Source organism: Rhipicephalus microplus, unplaced genomic scaffold (assembly GCF_043290135.1).
Source record: "Rhipicephalus microplus isolate Deutch F79 unplaced genomic scaffold, USDA_Rmic scaffold_24, whole genome shotgun sequence".
NCBI lineage: Eukaryota > Metazoa > Arthropoda > Arachnida > Ixodida > Ixodidae > Rhipicephalus > Rhipicephalus microplus.
This window is the reverse complement of record NW_027464597.1, coordinates 2,648,350-2,673,531: the sequence shown is the minus strand read 5'-3', so window position 1 is coordinate 2,673,531 and position 25,182 is coordinate 2,648,350. Positions and strand designations below refer to the sequence as shown.

The 25,182-nt window shown below is 45.1% G+C and overlaps 1 protein-coding gene and 1 long non-coding RNA gene across 2 annotated transcripts; one reads left to right on the top strand and one right to left on the bottom strand.

Annotated features, from left to right (window-relative positions):
- Window positions 1-4,651: 4,651 nt before the first annotated feature.
- On the top strand, window positions 4,652-5,518 carry LOC119181567 (programmed cell death protein 6-like). The gene has a single exon (XM_037432820.2). It carries the CDS (start codon window positions 4,792-4,794, stop codon window positions 5,353-5,355), a length of 564 nt encoding a protein of 187 aa, XP_037288717.2. The 5' UTR covers window positions 4,652-4,791; the 3' UTR covers window positions 5,356-5,518.
- Window positions 5,519-19,019: 13,501 nt separating this feature from the next.
- On the bottom strand, window positions 19,020-23,486 carry LOC142786477 (uncharacterized). Its single transcript, XR_012889066.1, has 2 exons — window positions 23,250-23,486; window positions 19,020-19,524 (listed from the first exon to the last, which is right to left on the bottom strand). It is a non-coding gene; the product is annotated as an uncharacterized LOC142786477 (long non-coding RNA).
- Window positions 23,487-25,182: the final 1,696 nt, after the last annotated feature.

Genomic DNA, 25,182 nt, shown 5'->3' with positions numbered 1-25,182 from the left:
CAAGTGGAACTCGATGTCGTCATTACAATATGACTACTTGTACCCTACTACTAAATAAAAAAAACGATGTGAAGAAGCAAGGGTGTGCCACAGAAAAATGCTGCAAATAGTTTCATTACGTTTCTCTTTGTTTCTCTCCAAATCTATATATTGACTTGACAAGTGTTTAATGACAGTTAAACTCCTTCTGAGGGGAATAGGGACAGACTATGTGTAGATTTCCAAAATCGCCTAACATTGTTCAAAGTCATTCAATATTCTATTGCAATAAATGTTTTAATGTGCTGATGTGCCTTGCCACTGTGTTCTGGATCATTAAGAGTGTAAAAAAATAGGTATTCCAAAGTCAGCTAGGCCCTATATTTGAATCGACAGAGTGAAACTTGTTGTTTGTAATACATCTACAAGTTGTCATCAGTGATAATAATTTCAAGCAGGCAAATATTTTACCACGCCCATAAAGTTTGACACCTTTAACGATCCATCAAGTATTGTACGGACTTCAGCATTGTGATTAGCTGCAGCAATATGATGCAAGACAGATGAATATCCTTGAACACACATTGAATATATTGAAGAGTGCCGTTGCAGTGCTGTGCTTTGGGACCCTCGTCTGAATATTTCACGATTGTAACATCTCATTGTGTCATGATAATAAATCTAAGTTATTGCTTGATTGATAAATTTAAGAGGTTCTATTAATCCAAAGGGATGCACTGTATTCAGTCCTCTCTATTGTTTGTTTTTTACCATACAAGCAAAGGATAAAAAAGATTCATTGATTGATTGATTTGTGGGGTTAAATGTCCCAAAACCACTACATGATTATGAGAGACGCCGTAGTAGAGGGCTCGGGAAATTTCGACCGCTTGGGGTTCTTTAATGTGCACCCAAATCAGAGTACATGGGACTGCAACATTTCTGCCTCCATCGGAAATGCAGCCGCTACAGCCGGGATTCGATCCCGCGACCTGCGGGTCAGCAGCCGAGTAGCTTAGCCACTAGACAGCCGTGGCGGAGCAAAAGAAGGAGAAAAGAATCTGCAACCACAAATGTGACTGGAGCGCCCGAAACGTTGAAAGAGTTCGCACGTGATCACACGAGTTCAAACCAGAGAGCTTGATGGAGAAGCGGCGCCCTCCCCATTTATCTGAGCTTGGTTAGCCAAATTATGCAAATTTGAACGGCGCTAGGAACGAGGCAGAAGAGTAGAAGCAGACAGGACGAGCGCAGATTAACAACTGATTTGTAGAAGTCACATACACTGCTCATCTGAAACAATGCACGCATGCAATGACAGTCGTGACCACGGGACCAAAGTACACTCCTTCACCAACACTCCTATATACACAAGAAAATCAAGCTCTTTCCTGAAACGATACACATGATACGCTTCACCGATACATATCTGTATCGTTCCAGGGAAGAGCTTGATTTTCTTGTGTATATGTGTTGATGGAGGAGCGTACTTTGGTCCCGTGGTCACGACTGTCATTGCATGTGCACTTCGTTCCAGAAGGACAGCTTATGATTTAAATAAATGTATTGTTATTGAGTGCTCAACCTGTCTGCTTTGATTCGGGTGTCTCGTTCTTAGCGCAGTTCATGTTTACATAGAATGTCTTACCAACTAGCCCCCTACACACTTTTCCCGGAGTTAGCTAGGTCCCCTGAAGCCCTAACAAAATAGCTTTTCTGATAAACTGGTGTGTTCCACAGTTTAGAACACTTTTGCTACGTCTAAAAACAGAGCACAATAGATCAGGTTCCGTTTAAAGCCAAATATAATTCATCATAAACATTTGCAGTAATGTTACAGTACTGGGATTAGCAATGAATCCGAATTGCCCGGGCATTAGTAGCAAAAACCTTTGTAAGAAGGCCGTAAATAATAATAATAATAATAATAATAATAATAATAATAATAATAATAATAATAATAATAATAATAATAATAATAATAATAATAATAATAATAATAATAATAATAATAATAATAATAATAATAATATATCATTAATAATATTATTAATAATAATAATAATAATAATATTAACTTTTATCGTCATCTTGAGTACAACAGAGATAAGGGCCTGTCGAAGCCAGATGGTGGCTTGGATGACTACGCGCGGCATATCGGCAAACAAGAGATGACATACATATTCAACAGCTTGTTACGTAAAAAGATCAGGGAAAGAAAACACGTAACTCTTTTACACGACACTTAAACACAATATAACACAAACATCATACTAACAGAAACAATATTACCTAAGCAAAAAAATGTTCAGATAAGAATTGAGCTATGTTTTCACAGATTATACCCGGCATGAAAGAGGGTAGGAAAATAGTTATGCGATATTTGTGCAATGAAGCGATTTGATGGTATTTTGTAAATTGCGTTTTGTCGTTAACGAAAAACACTGCCGGGGAGGCATTGAAAACAGAAGGAACGTAGACCTTTCTAATAGCATTGCCCTGTCGTGTTTTCACGAATGGTACAGAAAAACGTAAAGTTTTTCTCAATATACAAGGAGCAATGCTCTCTTTTTTGAACTCAGAGTTCCAAAAATACCGTAATACCATAGGTTGAATAAATGACGCTTTGCAAGATGGCAGGCTAAGTAAAGAAAATAAATTTTCATTGTATAGTAAAGTACGATCGGAAACAATGAATTTGAACATGATTTTTGAATTGTTATCAACCCAACACTGCAATCGTGAAGAACAGAAAGAAATATTGTGATAGAATAACGCAGGACACCGTACGCAATAGCAAGCAGAATGGTCGCTTTAGTATTGCTGAGCACAATTAATCTAATATTAAAATATAATAATAATAATAATAATAATAATAATAATAATAATAATAATAATAATAATAATAATAATAATAATAATAGCATCAACGAGAAAATTGTGAACCTAATAGAACGCACGTTCTCTTCCCGTTTTATAGGAGACGCTTTTTCATCTATCTATACCACTAGTGTCATCGAAATATCACAAATGCGGCACCCCGTTTATAAGAATTTCTTATGGGGAGCCGTTGGAGCACCGGTAATGACAGTATACGTCTGCGACGGTTGTGCTGGCTGGTGTTGAGCGAGGCTTTGGCTCAAAAGAGGATACGAGCACGCGAATAAATCTTCTCTAAAACAAAGATGTTATGAACAGACCTTTTTCACGCGTATTATATTATAAAAAAGTCTTCTTCTTACCTTGATGGCACAATCAAACAGCGAAAGACAGAAACAGACGACAAAGGGAACAATCGCTTCAGCATCTGCCTGCCAAGTTTGGTGACCCGTGGTTGATTTTTACGCTTCTTAAAACTGTACATCGACGTAAAAGTTTTCAGTGTTAAGTAAAACACGTTTCTATGAAATGAGAGAATAAACGCTTATTAGGCGGTCAAAGAGTAAATGTGGAAGGGTCTCTTATCCAGGAACTCTAAAAAATGAATAGCTTCTTACGAGCTAAGCCAGACACGTCGTATTCGTTGTTCCCGGGTTCTACGTGAGCGATACAAATCAGCGACAAATAAATAAATAAATAAATAAATAAATAAATAAATAAATAAATGAATATATATATATATATATATATATATATATATATATATATATATATATATATATATATATATATATATATATATATATATATATATATATATATATATATATATATATATATATATATATATATATATATATATATATATATATATATACTGTCATCCCCTTCATTCACTTGCATTCAGCAGCTCACTAGCACCAGATGTTCCTCTGGGTAAGTTTCTGAGGAACTCTGTGCATAATTCCTAAACAAATCGGGTAACATCAATTTACGGAGATCGTTATGATGTTGGCTCATATGTATGACTCACATGCACTCTTGAGGGTATCGGGGTATTTCTAAGAAACGAATAATACTATAGAAAGGATTATATAATTATATATATATACACTTATATAATTGTATATCTGGTGCTTTATGTAATAGATAGACCAGATAATTTTTTTTAATTTAGAAATTTGCAATAAAAACCATCCTGATTTGATTAGGAACCTTCCTGCAGTAGAACTGATATCCCGGTGACAACGAACTGATGAGAAGGCTCCCAAGGAGAGAACCTTAGAAAATAATTTTCTTTTTCTTCTTTTCCGCTCATCGTTTTGATCTCTTGTCCCTGGAAGACTTTAGTACCCAGTATGACTTTTCTCTGCCAGCAGAATCAGAGGCATTGCAAGATTTCTGCACTGGACGCGCCTCCGGTACCCACACCTGTGAAAAGGCAACGATGTCGCCTTTTACCCAGCCTTCTTTTTTCACAGTTAGGCTAGGAGGAAGCTGGAGTTGGCTGTGGGTATAGAAGAGACTTTACTGAATGTTTTTGAGTCTTTACTCGCTTCTGAAGTTGATCCGCTTTGGTAATAGCTGATGAAAGGCATACATTTAAAGCTGCTTCATCTTTTCGTACTTTCTGTGATGCATCAGTTGTTCTATCTCAAAATATGGCTTTGTGCATATGCGGTTATGGCGAAAGCGACCTTTCACTTCTTTAGTGGTACTGACGGAATGTTTGGCTTACCCTTCATAGTGGGGATATGTCAAAGTGGGTAGGAAGTCATCATTGCCATCTGATTGGGCGCAGTGATTTGGCACTTGACATTTCTAACTGAACTCTGCCCACAACCGTTGGCCTCCAGTCACTAACTCACGGCATGGTTCGGTGCGGTTTTCGCCCAAGCTGAAAAACACAGCAGGTTCCACCTGCAGCCAGAGATGACGTCGTACGGATCACCTGGCACCTCTAGACCTCAGACGCAGAGAGCCGACGTCAACTACCTGCGCGATATCTTCAACAAGGTCGACAAGGATCGCAGCGGTCGGGTTGACGCCAACGAGCTGCAGCAGTGTCTGTCCAACGGCACCTGGAAGCCCTTCAATCCTGAAGCGGTACGCATGATGATCAACATCTTCGACCGCAGCCGCACGGGCACGCTGAGCTTCGACGACTTCGTGTCGCTTTGGAACTACATCAACGACTGGCTACGGTGTTTCCAGGACTTTGACAAGGACCGCTCGGGTTCTATAAACAGAATTGAGCTTCGTGACGCACTCAGGAGCTTCGGATACCGTCTGAGTGATGAATTAGTCGATCTTATGCTCATGAAATACGACCCTGAAAGGAAAGGATCGATCAACTTCGATGACTACATCCTCTGTTGCGTCACTCTTCAGACGTTCACCAGCGCCTTCAAGAGCTACGACACTGACCAGGACGGCTACATCACGATAAGCTACGAAAAGTTTCTGGAGCTCGGGCTAAGTGTTTTCACGCCATAATTAAGCTTAAGGTCTTCTTGACCGTGATGTGCTCAAAATTTCCTTAGACTTTGTGACAAAGTGCAAGGTTTTGTGAAAGACCTGTAAGGCCCAGCGAGATATTGTAGCCTTTATGGTGTCGAGAGCAGACGCGCTGCGGCCGTGCGTACATGAGTTACTCACTACGAGAACGCTTCGTTTGCCTTCAGTAGTGCATTAATGGTAATTGAAGTTTAATAAACAAGATCAATACACTAATTTCGATCCCTCTGGCGAAAGTATAAACACTGCGGTTGCTTTAAAATTAGAACTCGATTTTACGAACAGCACCGGCGTGTATATTATGTCTTGCTCTGTATTTCTTGCGAGGGAAGAGTTATACGCACACGCTCGATTCATTAGAATACGACACACAATTAGCTGTCAATTGTTTGAATCTGCTGCAGTTAATTTTTTGCTTCCTGGCGTATCTAGGCAATAGTGATCATCATCATCATTGTCCTGACTAAGCCAATTGCAGGACAAATACATTTCCCAAGTTTGGCCAATCTATCCGATCATGTGCTCGTTGCGGTTACATTATCCCCTTAATATTCCCAACCTCATCTGCCCGCCTAACTGTACAGCACACTCGGCTATGTGCACTCCCCGTCATATCTTTGAGCACCACGAGGCACAAGAAAAAAGCCTAATATCTCGACTGATTCGGCAGGCCGTCTCGAATTGATATTTTTCGCATGTTCTTAAGTGCTCTGAGGACTTGCACAGCGTAGTTCAACCAATTGCAACCCCCATACATTGCTGTGTAAGTCAGTTTTTTTCAGGCCTAGTGCTATCTAAACTTTCGCTCCGACTGCCTACCTACAGCCAGTCAAACAAACTAATAGTCCACGCTCAGCGTCTTTCTTTAGCAGTTTTAGGGGTGAAGCCTCTTATAGCGGCACCCGTTCGTCCCTCGTAGTCTTAGTAGTATGCAACAAGTGTAACATTTTGACCTCCGAGGTGGTGCCGGTGAGAGATTTCTTCTGTGCGTTGTTGAACAATAAAAAATTCTGCTCAATGTACATAGCAATGGCTGCTGATGGGGAGTGAAAGACAGGAGCATTGAGCTTTTAGTTAACGTGCACGCTGCAATCCCCATTAGCAGTCATTGGCATGTACAATGAGCACTACCTGACAAAAGGTTGCTGCGTTATACTCGCTGGGTGTAACCTCCTTAGTTATAGAAAGGTTTAGCGAGCCTTGAGCCGCAGTGCCATGAATACAATGAGCTAGTGCATACTACGAATGAACTCGAGATGGTTAAAGGTGGGAAGTAGATACGAAGCGCAAGCCGTAAGAAAGTAAAAGCCGAATTCTCCTGTCTCTCATTTCCCATTAGCAGCCATTGGCATGTACATTGAGCACTATCTGAGAGGAAAAGGTTGCCACGTTATACTCGCTGGGCGTAACCTCCCTTGTTTTAGAAAGGTTTAGCGAGCGTTGGGCCGCAGTGCCATGAATACAGTGATCTAGTATATACCATGAACTCGAGGTGGTTAAAGGTGGGAAGTAGACCCGAAGCGCAAGCCGTAAGAAAGTGTGCGTGTGCCACCTCTCATTTAGTCCTTGGAATGTCCGCTGGATGGCGGTGTTTCTATATGGGGAATATATGATGAAAAGATGGGCGATGGTGGTACTTGGAGTGTTTAATAGATGGACGAACGTACACACAGACAGATGTATGGATGGACGCACGAACGGACGCAGGAGCGGATGCATGGACGAACGCAGGGATGGACGCGCGAACAGACGCACGCACGGACGGGCGGGTGGACGCATGGACGGTCACACAGACGGACGCATGGAAGGACGGAAGCAAGAACGAATGGACGGACAAATGCTTCGCCCCACTCTCCATAATTTACTCCGTGGATATGCTGCCAATTTTTTTATTGACATTTTCGTTAAATGTTTTAGATATAACCTGAAATGCTTCTCACAATGTCATGTGTACAAATTATCCCCATTATCAAATAGATGATAATTGACTCACGTGATCATTAACAGCGTCGCTCTTTAGGAAAGTTTTTATTGAGATCTTCGTATGGTGTTTTAGATATAACCTGAAATGCTTGTCACAGTATCATGTATACTTTATGATTATTCCCAATATCAAATTAGGTAATAATTCACTCACGTGATAATTAACAAAAATCATGAGTTGTTTTATTGCTCTAGTGCAAGATCGGGGCAAACGCTACATTGATCTGGTGCTCGTTTCTTCATGCTTTTGTGTCACGTGTTTAAGAAGGGGAGAGAAGACGAAGAGAGGAGGATGGAAGTTGAGTCACGAACGACGCCTCGTCCCAAAGAAGAAATTCGTCGAAGTGCGATGAGCCTTCGTAAAAAGCACCGACATTACTGGCTTAACCAGGGAAGCCTTCAACAACTCTCCCCCTGAATTTTTTTATTTTGTATATGAATATATATGCACACACACACAAACGTTCGCACAAACAAGCACAAAGAATGATTGGACACCCCTTCCCTCCCCCTCCTGAAAAGGCTGTGTGCCTGCGCCTCTGACTGGCTGTGTCCAGCTGTTTCGGCTTTTTCCGGCAGCGTGTAACAGTGACAGTGCCAGAACCGAAAAACGGACGGCTAGGCAGCGCCATATTGTGATTAGGACTGATGACTGTCTAGCGTTTTGCGAGACCTATCGGACGTCCGCATGAGTGACCGGGTTTATGGTGAATTAGGTGCGAAGGAAAAAAAAAATCGGTGGATCCCACGTACTTTGGTAATCGACGTTATGCGAAGCATGGGGAGGGAAGGTGAGCGTGTCGCCATTTTTTTATTAGGCGACACGTCATGAAAGGACACTAAATATTTGTACAAATGGCGCACGCACTGACATACGTTGAAGTGTTCGCATGTTTATATACCCAGTAGTTTGCACGAGCGCAACGATGCCAACAGGACTATGCGTATTAGCAACACCAGAATGATATGAAGCGTTGATGCTCGGGAGGATGCTGGCCCAGGACACTGTATATAAATCAACTTCAGTGCATGGCACCTAGACACAATTGACGTTAACCCGACGTGACGGCTGTATCAAAGCAGCACATATTTCATGTTCATAAAATTGGATAGTCAGCCCTGCAACCACTATTGATGTTTCACGAAGATTAGCATGTATTTGAAAGTAAAATGCTCCACTGCGTTGCAGAATGTCTGGCTTGAATTCCAGCTGAGACCCTGCCATTTACCCTTTGCATTAGTTGGGTTGATACTACCAATTAACGCTCGTGCGCTGAAATTGCCCATGTTTGTTCACGTTGTTGCTCGGTAGATAATAACTCAATCACCTGTGGTTCATACACGCATGTCAGTGGCAGATACTCGCCCGTGGGTATGTGCCACTGTCTAACGGGAAGTGTTTGATGACGTACGGGCCTGAATGTCACATTATTCATGTTTTGACCAGCGCGTCATATTCGTCACACCATCTTGACCCCCCATGCTAATTTTGGTTCATGCCAAGGGAAGCGGGCGATCCCGAGAGCACCTTAACGTAAGTGGCTAGATAGATAGATAGATAGATAGATAGATAGATAGATAGATAGATAGATAGATACGCTCGAAGTCGCCGCAGTTTGCTAAGAAATGCTTCGCATTTTAAATTGCTGACAGCGACAAATTGCGGTGGGTGAAAATATTAAATAGCCAGGCATTCTGCTTGGCTGTGGCTGTCGAGTGTTTAGAAAAAATTTATTTACAGCATGTACAGAACACAAAGGCTACCATTCCAGTAACAGGGCACATACACTTCGGCACATCTATATTTCACGACTAACATCACTACGTTACAGTGAAGACATTTGCTCTAATATACATGACAATGTTGGCATATATGTACACAAGAACTCAATGCGATATCATGGTACAATGGTATAACAATACAATAGATGCAATGAAACACGATATGTAAGAAACAAAATCATATAAAACAACTCAACGGGCGCTGCTTAGCACCAAGTTGGTCGAAAAATTAGTTGTATCCTTTCGTGTTCCACCTTGAAGAAAGGGCATGACCAATGCCGCAGAAACTCTTGCTCCCCGAGGAAGAAAAGCTCCTCGGAGAGGAACGCGAGGATCTCTCGTCTCATTCTCCCCAGTATCGGCCACAAGGCAAGCCGGCGGCAATTGGCAGCTACGGCCTCACATCGGTTTCTCCAAAGGCTGAACAGCCCCGCAACTATTAAGAGAGCGGAGAAGTGGCTACGCGGAAATCGGCCGTTGGACACGAAAATTCGCACACCCTGTCCCCGAAAACCAGCATTAACCGCACGCCAAAAAAGGCGGGAAACCACACATTCAAACGTCGCATGTCGATTGGTCTCTACCATGACGCAGTTGGGGCAAGTGGAAGTGCGAACTACCTGCGATCGCTGCAACCGATCTCGCGTGGGGAGCAAGCCCCAGCCCAACCTCGCTGACTACACCAAGAAACTTTGTGTGATGCAGCAATTTTGTCAAGTTTTTTTTTTAATGCGGCGTACACTTTCCTTTAAGGCATAATATTTTTTTTTGCTTTTATGTGTATTAAATGTGCGCTGTTAGGCCGACGTTGTGTATGAAGTGAAGAAGTGTCTTGTGGAATGTGTTGTCAAGTATCCAGCGTTTGTAACTGGTTGTGGCACTGTAGCGAAGGCCGGCTTGAAGGAGACAACGACAGCGTTCCGGCTGTAACCTTTGAAATGTCCTTGTAAGATGGTATGCATCTGCTTGCGTCATTGGAGTGGTACAATACGGAGACGTATCACCAGTTCTTAAATGCAACCAATTTCATGATGATATAATGGCCGGTGCAAAGACCACCTCTTCCCGAAGCCTCCTAAGCACAACTTCCTCTGCCCTAGTAAGGTGAGGGGGGAGAGAGCAGACAGGCGGTGGAATGAGAGCACGTGTATCCTGCCGGAGAACATTTTTACGGGTATGGAGTAAGTTTAAAGGCTGAGTCAAAGAGAGAATAGCTGTTAAGTTGTCATACACAAGTACAGATATGTATTTTGAAACTATATATAGATTTCTTTATATATATATATATATATATATATATATATATATATATATATATATATATATATATATATATATATATATATATATATATATATACATATATATATATATATATATATATATATATATATATATATATATATATATATATATATATATATATATTGTACAGAAGCCGCCGAACACTGAAGTGGGTCGAACTCTTATGTGCTTTCTAGTGGGTCTGCCCAAAGAGAACGCCGCTCGCGCGGAGACCCCGTGTTTTGGCCGTTACTGTCGCCATTGTGTAGACTCGCTGTGTGCCGGCTAATAAACGCCATAACAAATTGGTGGAGAGTGCTACGATCCCCTTCGATGCCCTTGGAACTACGCTCACGTACGCTGCAATCTACCATGTCCCACGACGCCTCTCAGCAAACGCCTCCTCCCATGCCACCCCCATGTCCCGGTGTCCCCAAGATCCGCGATCCACCCATCTTCACGGGCGCCGATGGCACTGACGTGGAGGACTGGCTCGCCATTTACGAGCGCGTGAGCGTCCCCAACAAATGGGACGAGGACGGCAAGTTGACAAACTTGGTGTTCTACCTTGCGGGCGTTGCAAGTTTGTGGTACACCAACCACGCGTCCGAGTTTGCAACCTGGTCCGGTTTCAAGACTGCTATCACCAACGTTTTTGGCCGCCCTGCCGTTCGCAAGCTGCAAGCCGAGCAGCGCTTACGCGAACGCGCTCAGCAGGCCGGTGAGTCATTCACCAGTTACATTGAAGATGTCCTGGACTTGTGCAAGAAGTCGAACGACAGCATGTCCGAATCAGACAAGATCCGGAACGTCATGAAGGGCATTGACGATGATGCCTTCACGATGCTGCTTGCCAAAAACCCAGGCACAGTAGCTGAGGTCATCACGCTGTGCCAGAGCTACGAGGAGCTCCGCCGGCAGCGTTCGATGACCCGTCGCTCCACATCACGAGATGCAGGGCTTGCAGGCTTGGAAGCGAGCTGTGATCAGGTGGCACTGCTGGCAGATCTCAAGTCCTTCATACGTGAGGAAATCGCGCGGCAGTTCTCTCTCCTGCCCTTTGCCCACCCACCGGCTGCTCAACAATCGGCCCCTACCATTCTTCCACCCATCCGCCGAGCGATTGAGCAGGAAATAGCGGAGGTCATGCCTGCGTACCACCCACAACAACTTCCGGCCCCTGCACCCCCAAGTTACGCCCAAGTGGTCGCAAGGCCGCCTCCAGTCGTTCAAGCGCCTGCACCAGTGACTTACGCCGAAGCTGCCGCACGACCTCCGTCCTTTGCAGCGGGTATGCCGGCTGCATACGTTGGCGCAACCCCTCAGCCTCATTTTCAGCCCACCATGCAGCCTTTCCAGACACCGTTCCGGGCGAGACCCACCCCGGCAAACCGATGGCGCACATTCGACAACCGGCCCATCTGCTTTGCTTGCGGTTACGCCGGTCACGTAGCCCGTTATTGCTCTCGACTACAGCCGGCTCCCACTTCTCCTGTTGCTGGTCACCTTAGCCGTTCGTATAACGAGGAACTGCCGTCTGTGCCACTGTCGTCTCGCCCAGGTCCGTCTGCTCGAAGGTCGCCGTCTCCACGACGTCGGTCTCTGTCCCCCATGCGGCCAAGTTCTTCTGCTCATGAGCGGGAAAACTAGTCGTCGCAGTCCCAGAGGCAAGGACTGCGACGCTATCGCATTGTGAAAGCCCTCACAGCCGCCCATCTAATGTCATTGACGTGCTTGTGGACGGTGTTCATGCATCTGCTCTTATTGACACTGGAGCTGCGGTATCAGTTATGAGCGAAAACCTTTGCCGCTTGCTTCGAAAAGTGACGACGCCGATTTCTGGACTGTCCCTTCGTACCGCTAGCTCACATCGTATTAATCCTACAGCAGGCTGCACAGCTCGCGTTGTCGTTCAGGACGTTCTGTATGTCGCCCAATTCATCATCATTCCTGCATGCTCTCATGACGTCATCTTGGGATGGGATTTTCTCTCCCGCAACGACGCTGTCATTCATTGTGCCACCGCCGAAATTGAACTCTCGCCCTTCTCTCATTTGACGCCAGAAGACGGTCCCTCGACACTGAACAAGATTCTTGTGAAAGACGATACTATAGTGCCTCCAAGCTCGACGATGGGCGTATCGGTCTACTGCGCCGGTCTCTCCGACACAATTGCACTTGTTTCGCCATCCTACCGTGCTTCCAGGAGGAAAGGGTTGCTAGTACCTTTCGCGACCGTGCAAATCACCCAAGGCAACGCCGCTATTTTTGTGACCAACCCATCCCCGTACACTGTTACCTTGGTTCAAGGGGAATGTCTCGGCAGAGTGGAAGCAGTCGACGACGCACAAGTCCTGGACGTACCCGAAGACTCGCGTTGTCCCGATTCACGTACCATCAGTGCTGTTTCTACTTCTGACCCATCATCTCCTGATGTATTTGGCCCATTCATTGATGACAACCTTACGTCTGTGCAGCGTTCCCAGCTTCTAGACCTGTTGCAAGAATACCGTTCTTCTTTCGATGTCGGGCGAAGTTCTCTCGGTCGCGCGTCCACTGTTACGCATCGTATTGACACTGGTGCCCATCCACCATTACGGCAACGTCCATACCGCGTGTCGCCTGCTGAACGCCGGCAAATTAACGAGCAGGTTGACGATATGCTCCGACGCGACGTCATTCGGCCCTCGGACAGTCCATGGGCGTCTCCTGTTGTTCTTGTTGCGAAGAAAGATGGTTCTGTGCGGTTCTGTGTGGACTACAGACGGCTCAATAAGATCACTCGCAAGGATGTCTACCCACTGCCGCGCATCGACGACGCAATTGACAGCCTTCACGGAGCCCAATTTTTTTCTTCTCTCGATCTGCGCTCGGGGTACTGGCAAGTACCCCTGGCTGATGACGCTCGACCGAAGACTGCCTTCATCACACCCGACGGCTTGTACGAATTCAACGTCATGCCGTTTGGTCTGTGTAATGCACCTGCGACATTTGAGCGCATGATGGACACCGTACTGCGCAACTTGAAATGGCACACGTGCTTGTGTTACCTCGATGACGTTGTTGTCTTCGCTCCAAATTTTTCCACCCATCTCCAACGTCTAAAAGAAGTTTTCGCACGTGTGAGCAATGCCGGCTTGCAACTAAATCTGAAGAAGTGCCGCTTTGCAGTACGCCAACTCACCATCCTAGGGTACGTCGTGTCCAAGGATGGCATTCTTCCTGAACCAGCCAAGCTTCAGGCCGTGGCCGAATTCCCAAAACCTGCGTCCGTCAAAGAACTGCGTAGTTTCGTGGGCCTGTGCTCATACTTCCAACGCTTTATACGAAACTTCGCCACGATTATATCACCGCTGACGAATCTCCTCGGAAGTAACGGGCCCCTCAATTTGTGGTCGTCAGAGTGCGACAACGCGTTCTTGAAGCTCCGCCACTTGTTGACGTCTCCTCCCATTCTCCGCCACTATGACCCTACGGCCCCAACAGAAGTGCACACGGATGCCAGTGGTGTAGGCCTCGGCGCTGTCCTGGCGCAGCGCAAACCCGGGTTCCCTGATTATGTTGTGGCATATGCAAGCCGTACGCTCACAAGAGCCGAGACAAACTACACCGACACGGAAAAAGAGTGCCTGGCGATCGTCTGGGCTCTTACAAAGTTTCGACCTTATTTGTATGGTCGCCCATTCGATGTCGTCACTGACCATCATGCACTATGCTGGCTGTCATCATTGAAGGATCCCTCAGGCCGCCTCGCCCGTTGGTCTCTTCGGTTACAAGACTACGACATCCGCGTCCTCTACCGCAACGGACGCCAGCATGCTGACGCCGACGCCCTCTCGCGCTCCCCTCTGCCTGAAGCTAACGTGCTCTGCTCAGTATCCTCGGTTGTTGTTTCTGCCATTGATGTTGACATCATCGCTACCGAACAGCGAAAGGATAATTGGATCGCCCAACTGATCGACTTGCTCTCTGATCCGTCCGCAACGCCATCCACGCGTGCCTTGCGTCGTCGAGCTCACCATTTCGCCATTCGTGACGGCCTCCTACACCGACGCAATTACGACGCCGATGGCCGGCAGTGGCTACTCGTGATACCCCGCAGTCTGCGGTCGGAGATATGTGAATCCTTCCATTCTGATCCACAGTGCGCGCACTCTGGGGTATTCAAAACCTACCATCGCATTAGACAACGCTACTTCTGGCGCGGGATGTACCGCTACGTCCAGCAGTTCGTTCGCTCCTGTCTCGCTTGCCAACGCCGCAAACCGTCCGCACACATGTCACCAGCCGGTCTGCAACCGCTACCTTGCCCTGACCGTCCGTTTGGGCGCATAGGTATCGATTTGTACGGACCACTTCCTCTGACGTCCACTGGCAACCGCTGGGCCATCGTCGCCGTAGATCATTTAACGCGATACGCCGAAACCGCCGCTCTCCCTGCGGCTACTGCGCGTGATGTTGCGTCCTTCCTACTACATCGATTTATATTGCGTCACGGTCCACCCCAGGAGCTTCTCAGCGATCGAGGCCGTGTCTTCTTGTCAGAAGTCGTCGATGCCATTCTCACTGAGTGCCATTCTGTCCATCGCAAAACTACTGCTTACCACCCGCAGACGAATGGTCTGACTGAACGCTTTAACCGCACCCTCGGCGACATGCTGTCGATGTACGTCGCCGCCAACCACACGAATTGGGATACCATACTGCCCTTCGTCACTTACGCCTACAACACCGCCCCTCAGAGCACGACTGGTTTTCACCTTTCTTTTTGCTGTACGGAAGGCAGCCGTCACACACAATCGACACGATACTCCCGTACACGCCGGATCCATCTGAGTGTACACCTATTTCCGAGAACGCCAGGCTTGCTGAAGAGTGTCGCGAGCTTGCCAAGACTTTTACGACGCATGAGCAAGAGCGGCAGAAGAGTATTCGTGATGGCTCCGCCACTTCTGAGCCCACCTTCCTTCCTGGTTCCCTTGTATGGCTCTCAATCCCGACCTCTGTAGCTGGCCTTTCTTCCAAACTACTCCCGAAATATGAAGGTCCCTACCGTGTGATCGAGCGCACATCTCCGGTCAACTATCTTATCGAGCCAATTGAACAATCTTCGGACATGCGCCGTCGCGGGCGCGACATAGTTAACGTGGAGCGTCTGAAGGCTTACTATGACCCGCTCGTAGTGACAAGCTGTTAGGTCGCCAGGCGGCTCCCTCTTCGACCCCGGGGTAATTGTACAGAAGCCGCCGAACACTGAAGTGGGTCGAACTCTTATGTGCTTTCTAGTGGGTCTGCCCAAAGAGAACGCCGCTCGCGCGGAGACCCCGTGTTTTGGCCGTTACTGTCGCCATTGTGTAGACTCGCTGTGTGCCGGCTAATAAACGCCATAACAATATATATATATATATATATATGTATATATATATATGTGTGTGTGTGTGTGTTGTTTGAATGTTTGCTTCAATAGAGCTCTAAAACGCTGAAGCGAGCGTTGGGCCGGATCACGGACGTAGCACGTAGACCTGAGCGAGATCGCTCTCTCCTATTCCGTCATTGCAACAAGAGCGCCTCGACAGGAGCAGTTGGTACATGCAAACATAGCGGAGGGGGGGGGGGGAAGCACCAGGCCATAGCGTGAAAAGCATTATGCTAGAATTCTGTGCGTTTTGTTTCTGAAGACTTTGCGGTTACTGCGGCGAAACTGTTCTACGGGTAGGTAAGGGAAGCAGCAAATCTCGCAGAGTTTCTCCATGCGGAGCGACAGACAAAAGTGCCCGCGGAAGATTAAAGCAGCATATCGGAAAAAAGTTCTTGGCGCTCTATGACCAACAGAGTAATATTGCACTTAGCCGTCTGTATACTGTCGAACGACTTTCTCGACGGAGTCTCACTTTAAGCCTCTCGGCAGGGACGTGAAAGACAACGTTGAATTCTCCTTGTTTGCAAAGCAGCCTCAGATTTGCCCTTTGAGTCCGGAGAATCCTCATGTGACTCAGAAATATTTTAGTTGGAGTGCGACCTGCTAAGAACAACGCAAACTTACCTTGTGAAGTTTGTTTCTTGCCCCGCCACAGTGGTCTAGTGGTTAAGGTACTCAGCTGCTGACACGCGGGTCGCGGGATCAAATCCCGGCTGTGGCGGCTGCATTTCCGATGGAGGCGGAAATGTTGTAGGCCCGTGTACTCAGTTTTGGGCGCACGGTTAAGAACCCCAGGTGGTCGAAATTTCCGGAGCCCTCCACTACGGCGTCTCTCATAATCATATGGTGATTTTGGGACGGTAAACCCCACAAATCAATCAAGTTTGTTTCTTATCGTCCAATGTGGCCCACGACTGTAAATATCCGGCCAAGATGGGAAGAAAGGTGGAAGCACACTTTCGGAAAAATCCGTTCATTTCAGCGGAGCTGTAATTGTTGTTCGAAGGAGCGATCCACAATCCGCTGCTGCTTCTTATCTGCCATTGGAATGTGATTGCTGCGTACAGAGCACAATAACTCGTTAACTCACCAATAACTTGATCGGGACCTGCAGTCAGAATTCTGCAATAGTTTTTTATGGTGCTGTTTTCGTTACGCTTGCATTGCATAGTAAAGGGGGGGGGGGAAGTAAGTGAGTTGTTCCCCTTGAAAACAATATAACATGTACGGGCCCCACAGAAGCAGTCAATTTATCATGATGTTTTGAGCGGGAACTACAAACGGGCACCGCCCCCCGCATTTGCTTTTGGCTCATGTTATTATTTACAAAACGTCTTGGCGGGACCAGCGTGGAGATTTTAGAATTACAGCACAGTAATTCAAGAATGCCAGGAAACTCGGTTTTGCCATTAGCTACCCTTAAAATAAATGCAAATGACTGTTTTTTAAGCAAGTAGAGAGAGAGGCAGCTGCTTCAAATGGTTGAATGGAAGCGCTTCCTCCAACCAGCCCTTCGCTGCTTTGAGGCTTCGAAAAGGCAGCATTTGACTTTTATATCCGAGATTAACAAAATTTGACCAAACTTCGAAAAGCAAAGCGCCAATGGGCGCAACTAGCAGACAACCAGAGTGTCGCCACTGTTCACGATAACGAATACTGTGGTGTTTAGTTATACTACATTTATTAACGTACGTGCACCGTGCTTCCATGTAATTGCAGGCGCTGCTCCCGCACACACGAAGGGAAGTTCAGCGAAAGTCCGCTCAGTCATTCTGGACGTCTGAGAAGAGTAGGAGAGCAGTTCTCTTCGACGTTGCAGTTTTGGTTTCCCCAGCAATCTTCGTCACAATTCATCACTCCGCTAAAATTAACAGTGACTGCCTTTTGAAAGTCCGAAAGCCGCTATCGGTGACTCGAAAGTAGGCCTTCAATTCTCAAGTTTACTACCGTATTTAGGTCTCCAGCCATTTAAAGACGACTGCCGCTACAGGAAATGTAACTTTGAAAGCATCGCGGAAAGATTCTATTTGCCTTATTTTTCAAGATTTGTGTTTGCGTTTCCTGAAACAGCCCACATGCCATAACAACATGATCGCCATCAAACGTCTTACGCGTGCCCCGCCGCAGTGGTCTAGTGGCTAAGGTACTCGGCTCCTGACCCGCAGGTTGCGGGATCGAATCCCGGCTGCGGCGGCTGCATTTCCAATGGAGGCAGAAATGTTGTAGGCCCATGTGCTCAGATTTCGGTGCACGTTAAAGAACCCCAGGTGGTCGAAATTCCCGGAGCCCTCCACTACGGCGTCTCTCATAATCATATGGCGGTTTTCGGACGTTAAACCCCACATATCAATCAATGAAATGTCTTACGCGTACACTCTAAAAATTTTTACACCCATAAGAGTGTATTTGTTTTGTCCCATGGGCAACACCGTTTTAGGGTGTCTAGGAACACCCTAAACAATAACGTGTTTAGAAACACCCTGAAACCATAGGGTGTAAAGAAACGTGACACCCTACTTTATTAGGTGTTTATGAACACCCCTAAACTATGGGTGTTGGATGAAGCTACACCCATGCGAGTGGGGTGTACACTGAAAACCCCCTTGAAACAATGGCAGTTATATGGATGAGCATACTTGATCAAATGAAGCGCAATTAACGGGCAACAAAAGCAGAGACAGAGGAGGGGAAGCTTAGACTTGTGTGTTGAGGAGAGCCGTTCACAGCACATCATTCCATCAAATATGTATCACCAACTGGCCCAAGCTTCGATTGTTCTCAGGGAGAAGCATATATGAACCTTCTCTGCGGCTGACAGGGAAGAAAGAAGATACTGGTGTCACCCACTGCACTTGTACCTGCATGCATACAGCTGATAAAATAAAAATAAGGTGCCATGGTCTTGAATGAGATGCATGAGACCAGCGCATATGTGTGTACGTAGACTTGGCCGTAAACGGTAAACGACAAAGACGCGGAAGGCACTTACACACACACACACACACACACACACACACACACACACACACACACACACACACACACACACACACACACACACACACACACACACACACACACACACACACACACACACACACCACTACAGTAGTGCAAGCAGTAACCTGTAGCGTAAGGTCCAACCGAACATAACGCCGAAGCAACAAACAATTAAGCCCACATGTTAACATCTGCCTTTATTATAAAAAACTGCAAATCTGACTAACAGGACTCTGAGGGCATTCTGCAAAATTTTGAAATATGTCACGGGACCAAGTTTCTTTCTCTCTATACTAAAATTAATTGTTTTCAATACAATAAATCTCCACAACTTTCAAAAACATTTGCGCTAGTCGGGCAAACGTCTGAGACGTATGGCGTTTGATTGACACCTATACAATAGAAAAAAACACGTAGAAAGAGTAAGCGAGTTTCTGGAGTCACATTTATAATCTATTATATCTCGCAGTATAAATTTCGACATTAAAAAAAGAGAACATTCAACAAGGTAGTGTAATTGGGGTTGTATTAATGTAATGTCAGTGTTGGTATACTTCTAACTGCAAAACCAATCGTCACTGCTGCTTGCACAATCATCTTCAGCTGCTGAGATGACTGTTGTCTTCGAGAGAAGTGGGGCGAAGCTGTTCTTGCTGTAGAGAAAATTCAATCCCGGAAACCTAAAATAAATACACAAGGAACAATGACTGAAATTTCACAAAGAGTGCAACATACAGTGTGCACCATGCATAACTAACTGCTTTCTTATGTGTAAGTATAAATTGAGTGCATAGCAAGCATATTCAGAGGCATCGGGCTCCACTGAAGCGAGAAATGGTAGAAAAGGTATGCTGAGCAATAAACGCCATAAAAAGCGCGCTGTGGCAGAATCATTATACCTTTTGTGGCGTATATATGAACCTTACTTTAACCTTTCAGCTTGCTCGTGCAGGGAAATAAAAAGGTGCTGCTCCAAGTTGATAATGTTCCATTAGCTGCATGCAACGACCAATCTAAATGAATGTCAAGTTCTGTGCTTAAGTATGCATCAACTCAGCTGCATGTGTATTTCTGCAGATCAACCATGGTACTCATTCGATTATTTTATTAAAAGTAATACAGTACGACGCGCAACAACATATACATATTTTATCTGTATTGCACAAAAGCACAATGCCACTGAGCATACATGACGGTATGCACATTGAGAAGGTATTCAGTGCAGGTAACTTGTAAAATTAAGTACAGTACAGTTACGTATTAAAATGCGAATGATACTAGTGTTCTTGAACTGGCTCACATTGACACGATTATATAATGGAAGAATTGGCTATTAGGCCATTCCACATCAGACGTCCCAGCCATTTTGGTGACCACCGCAAATGTATTCGAAAAAAAATCGCACTGATTTTACAGCACTAAAAAAGGTAACTGCTACAATATTTCACAGACAAATAATTTTTTGGCCACGTGGCTGCCTCCTGAACTTCCCAGAATCTCGTCTGGATGTTTGTGAAAAAAATTATTTCATAAGTACCTTTTCTTCTGTGCCAAATTCGGTCTACAAGTTAAGTGAAGGGCTTGCATAAAGTGTTTGAAGCTCAGTAATATTATTACCATTTTTCGACCACAGACGCCTCAAATAATTTAGCCGAAATGTTTTATATCTGCGTTTTTCTTTATCGAAACTGTACTTTGAATGAATATCTGAGGAGTGAATACTTAATCCACATAAGGTATACTTGGAGGAAAAAATATTTTAGACCTCTCAAGCTGTCAAACTTTACGAGAAAAAATCGCAAATTTCCCAAAATACTTGTTTTGTCTATAATGAGACGTAACTTGCACCATGTAGTGGTTGAATCAAAATAGACTTTGTACCTAAATCGAAGCAAATAAACAGTTCTTTTCATGTGCCAAATTTTGTCGTAGCAATTTATATTTTGAGAAAAAAAAGTCACAGCATATCCACGAAGTGATTTATGATGAGTGGGGCGTAGCGTTCGTCCGTCCGGACGCACAAAGGGATGGACAGACAGTGTGACGCCAGTATGGACAAACAGAAAGACGGACGGACTCACAGACAGACCGACACACGGAAGCCCGGACGGATGGATGCACAGACGAACGGACGAAAGCACAAATGTACGGACGAACGATTCGCCCCACGAGTCATCATTTTGTCCGTTATATGCTGTGAAAACCACTAACGCTATCTATTGTGCAACTCATCAAGTGGCTACATAATACTAGTACGACTACGGAGGCGGGAATGACCCACGGCCTCAAGAGCTTTGCCCCTAAATGATTTTAGAAGTTCCAAGCTCCCCATCCGCCATTTGGTCATACAGCAGCCGACGCCTCGAAGTTCCCCATTGCCGTTGATGGGAAAATTAAAAAAAATATATTTTGTTCCTTGAAATACAAATTGTAATGATAAAACTTGTCACATACAAAGAACTGTTTATTTGCTTTCAATTTAGGTAAAAGGTGATTTTCAATTGGACCACCATATGGTGCAAATTGCGTCTCAATACGGACAAAAATGACAATTCTGTGAAATGAGTGATCTTTTCTCGTAGAGGTTAACAGCTTAAGATGTCTAAAAATAATTTTTCATCACAATATATTTTCTGTGAAGTAAGTAGTCACAGCTCATTTCCGATGGAGGCGGAAATGGTGTAGGCACGTGTACTCAGATTTGGGTGCACGTTAAAAAACCCCAGGTGGTGGAAATTTTCGGAGCCCTCCACTACGGCGTCTCTCATAATCATATGGTGGTTTTGGGACGTTAAACCCCACAAGTCAAGTAGTCACAGCTCAGATATTTATACAAAGTGCAGTATAGCAATGAAAAAATGCAAACATAACACACTTTGGCTAAATTCTTGCAGACGTAGGTGGCCAAAATTTGTATTAATATTGCTGAGTTTCAAACACCTAACATAAGCCCCTTTACTTAACATTTACCAAAATTGGTATAAAAAAGATGCGGTACTTGTAAACTATTTTTTTTTCACAAACAACACTCAAACAACAGGCTGGAAAGTTTGAAAGGCAACCACGTGACCAAAAACTTTTTCTCTCCGAAATATTCAAGCAGTTTACTGTCTTCAGTGCATTAATCAGCACAATTTTTTTTCAAACACATTTGCCATAGCCGCAAAATTGGCTGGGAAATTTCGAATAAAGTGACCCTATTACCTTCACTCAATGACCATTGCATACTGCTAAATTAGGGCCATTTGTTTCAATCAAGCTGTCAGTGTGAGAAAGCATAACTCCTTCCCGATGCAGCGTAGGCTGTTCAGTGGCTGTGCGTGTTGTGTTCCCAGATAGTTATGCTGCCCAGTCTTACATTTTGGCTGCAACACATGCATATATACCGTGCAGTATGTATAACATGAAAGTGTTTTTATGCAACAAAAAACTAATAATACAATTCACATAGCGAAAATACCTTTAACATCTGAAATACTTAGCGAAGTTAAACACCAAAGCGAGGCGATTGCAATAAAACTCTGAATAACAAGAATATTTTGAAAGTTACGCATGATGGAAACAATCTGAATAAAACGTGCTCGAACGTTAGCAGTTATGTTCAAACAAGCGTTTGCGCTGTTCAAGTAGGCAATTCGACCACACACACAGACTAAAGGTCTGTTTAAACTGAAGTCCAGCTTCAGTGCTCGATCCGCTACATAGGCACGGCTGTCGGCAGTGTCACGCTATGTTGCGGGTGAACGAAAATACCGGTGCAGACAAATTTAACAAAATTGCATGTATAAGCAAGTAGGCAAACTTCGCGAGGCGCATCTAACGCGAAGCAATATGCTGTGTTGTCACCCGATGCATCAACCCGAGCTATCACGGTAACTCGGGTTGATGAAACGAAAAAGAACCGAAAAAAAACGACATGGACACCACGCCCTTGTTTTCCGTTCTCGGTCTTTTTGTGCAATAAGAAAAAAAAGTAAATGAACCACCGACATGCCCAAGCGTAGGCGTCCTCCATACGGTTGATGCTTAGAGCTAACAGGCGCCCTCCCCACACATGTAATAATTAGTAAACTAAAATTGATGTGAAGCACGAGCGGGCCCCGTTAAAAACGGCTGCCAACAAAGGGCACCGCAAAAATCTGTTCAATTTCCTCGCCGAACCTCAGCGGCGCACGCTCACTCTGCTTTGTACTCCAAACAATCTAAACAAAGAAACAAAAAAAAACTTGCCCACAATCACACTTCACCATCGTCCCCGTGAAACAGTTCAGACAAATATTCTCGCTAAGTGAACAAATGCTGATTTGTCATCAACTAGTTGAAAACAAAATTGTTTGAAGACGTTATTCTCGTGCTCACGCAGTTAACAAAGCGCTGAACGGAACAACGTGAGAGCGGTACTCACTATTTCACTTCGAGGGCTCCACAATATGAATCCACAGGTCCAGTCTTCAGGATGGTGCACCTTCGAAATAATCAGCACTGACAGAACACACTGGTGAAGCACAAAGCGCAGGCACATTTCAAACTAAACACCGACTAATAAACTCTAGCGATCGAGAAGCCACGCGCACCACACGCACACGCACAGGAGGGTTTTTCGCCGGCGCACGCAGTGACATGTAGGACGATGTCGACCCGTTTCCCGCGCTGTGCGCCCGGCACGCAGCAATACCGGGCAGCCAAGGTTGTCTAGACGACGAGACTTGATGGCGCCTTGTGGCGCTCTCGGACCGGCTAGATGCGGTTTAACGCTAGCTCCGGCCCTCTGCTGATAGCGCGGGCGCTGCTTATTATTATTTTTTTTTGCGGCAGCGATCTGTTGCGTTATACTCCTTTTTTAACAGTGCATCTGAATCGCAGTGAACTTTGTGATGGCGCAGTGCGGCCAGCACGTGCTACTAGTCAGAACGCGCATTTGTAATATTCAGGAGCAATGTTTAGCGCACCTTCACCGACCCAATGTAGTGAATTTTGGTAAAAAAGCTAAGCTGACGCTTTGTGCTTAGCTCTATGGGTCTTTAGGGACTGCACATTCAAGGTCACGCAGGCGATATTTTATCAGCACTTTCATTTCGGTAAAGACATTGCAACATTGCATGCATCAGCCGTCACACTGTTCGATGAGAACACATTGCCACGTGCGTACTGCTAGGAAGACGAATACGACAGCGCATACGCGAATCTGCACGCTTTTATGCAGCAAGCAATAACAAGAAAGAAGAGGAACGCTCTGGCACGCACTAAATAAAAATACTGACCTGCTGCTGCTTTCTCAACCTGTTAATTACTACTTCTATTTTCACGTTGCGGCAATACATTTGTACTTAACTTGCAGTCCTTGGAACAAGACCACGGCTGAAAATATTTCATCAATGCTGTTTTCTCACTACCTACAAAGTCACGGCTTTGACCGAAGCACGTTTGCTGGGGAAGTTACATAAATTAAAAGAAGGGGATCCACAAAAAAAAAAAAACGGAGAGAGAGAGAGAGAGAACTAGAGAATACATTTCGGCTCCCCTGAGGAGAGCTTTGTTCGCCATTTAGTCCACAAGGCTCCCGTCATTGTGAGCAAGGCTGCGTCATGGTCACCGAAATGTCCTTATTCTGCATTTTTCTTTATGGTTGGTGTCCTCTTCCTAATTTCCATGACGCACTCTTAAGGACACATGAAGAGGAACATTCGCAACAGTAATTAAATAAAACGTGCCTGCTAAAAATACATAACGTCAATGTTCGTTTTTAAGGGAACTGATGGCCTGCTGACGTGGTGGTTATGGCTAAACAACTGTGCTGTTGTTGTTCTTTTTTTGCAGGTGGTGGACGTTTTATCTCCAGCTTTAAAAGCTTCGATCTTATGGGGGACGGGGGGAGTGGGGAGTGGTCTATGCACGGCTACACCAATGTGCGCCGCATTATCTGTTCAGGCAAATCAATGCACTTTGTGAGTGTTGACTAATCACGCAAATGACACAGATGAAACAGGTACAGGATAATTGGCCCTTACTCTATTGAACAAGCGTCGCTCCTATGGTATCTTCTATCTTATAGTAGTTTGCGTGCTTTATCGATGAAAGCTGCGTTTCGGTTACATTACTTTTTGCTTCGATTTATTACTAGACTCGCAAGCGGCTAGTAGTGGGAGCCTTGCTGGTATCAAGATGGTTAACGTATACTAACAGTATAAGCAAAACGGCTCGAAAATGTCGTGCATTTGTAGCCTTGTAGGCACGTGTGCCCAGATTTGGGTGAACGTTAAAGAACCCCAGGTGGTCGAAATTTCCGGCGCCCTCCACTACAGCGTCTCTCATAATAGTATGGTGAATTTGGGTCGTTA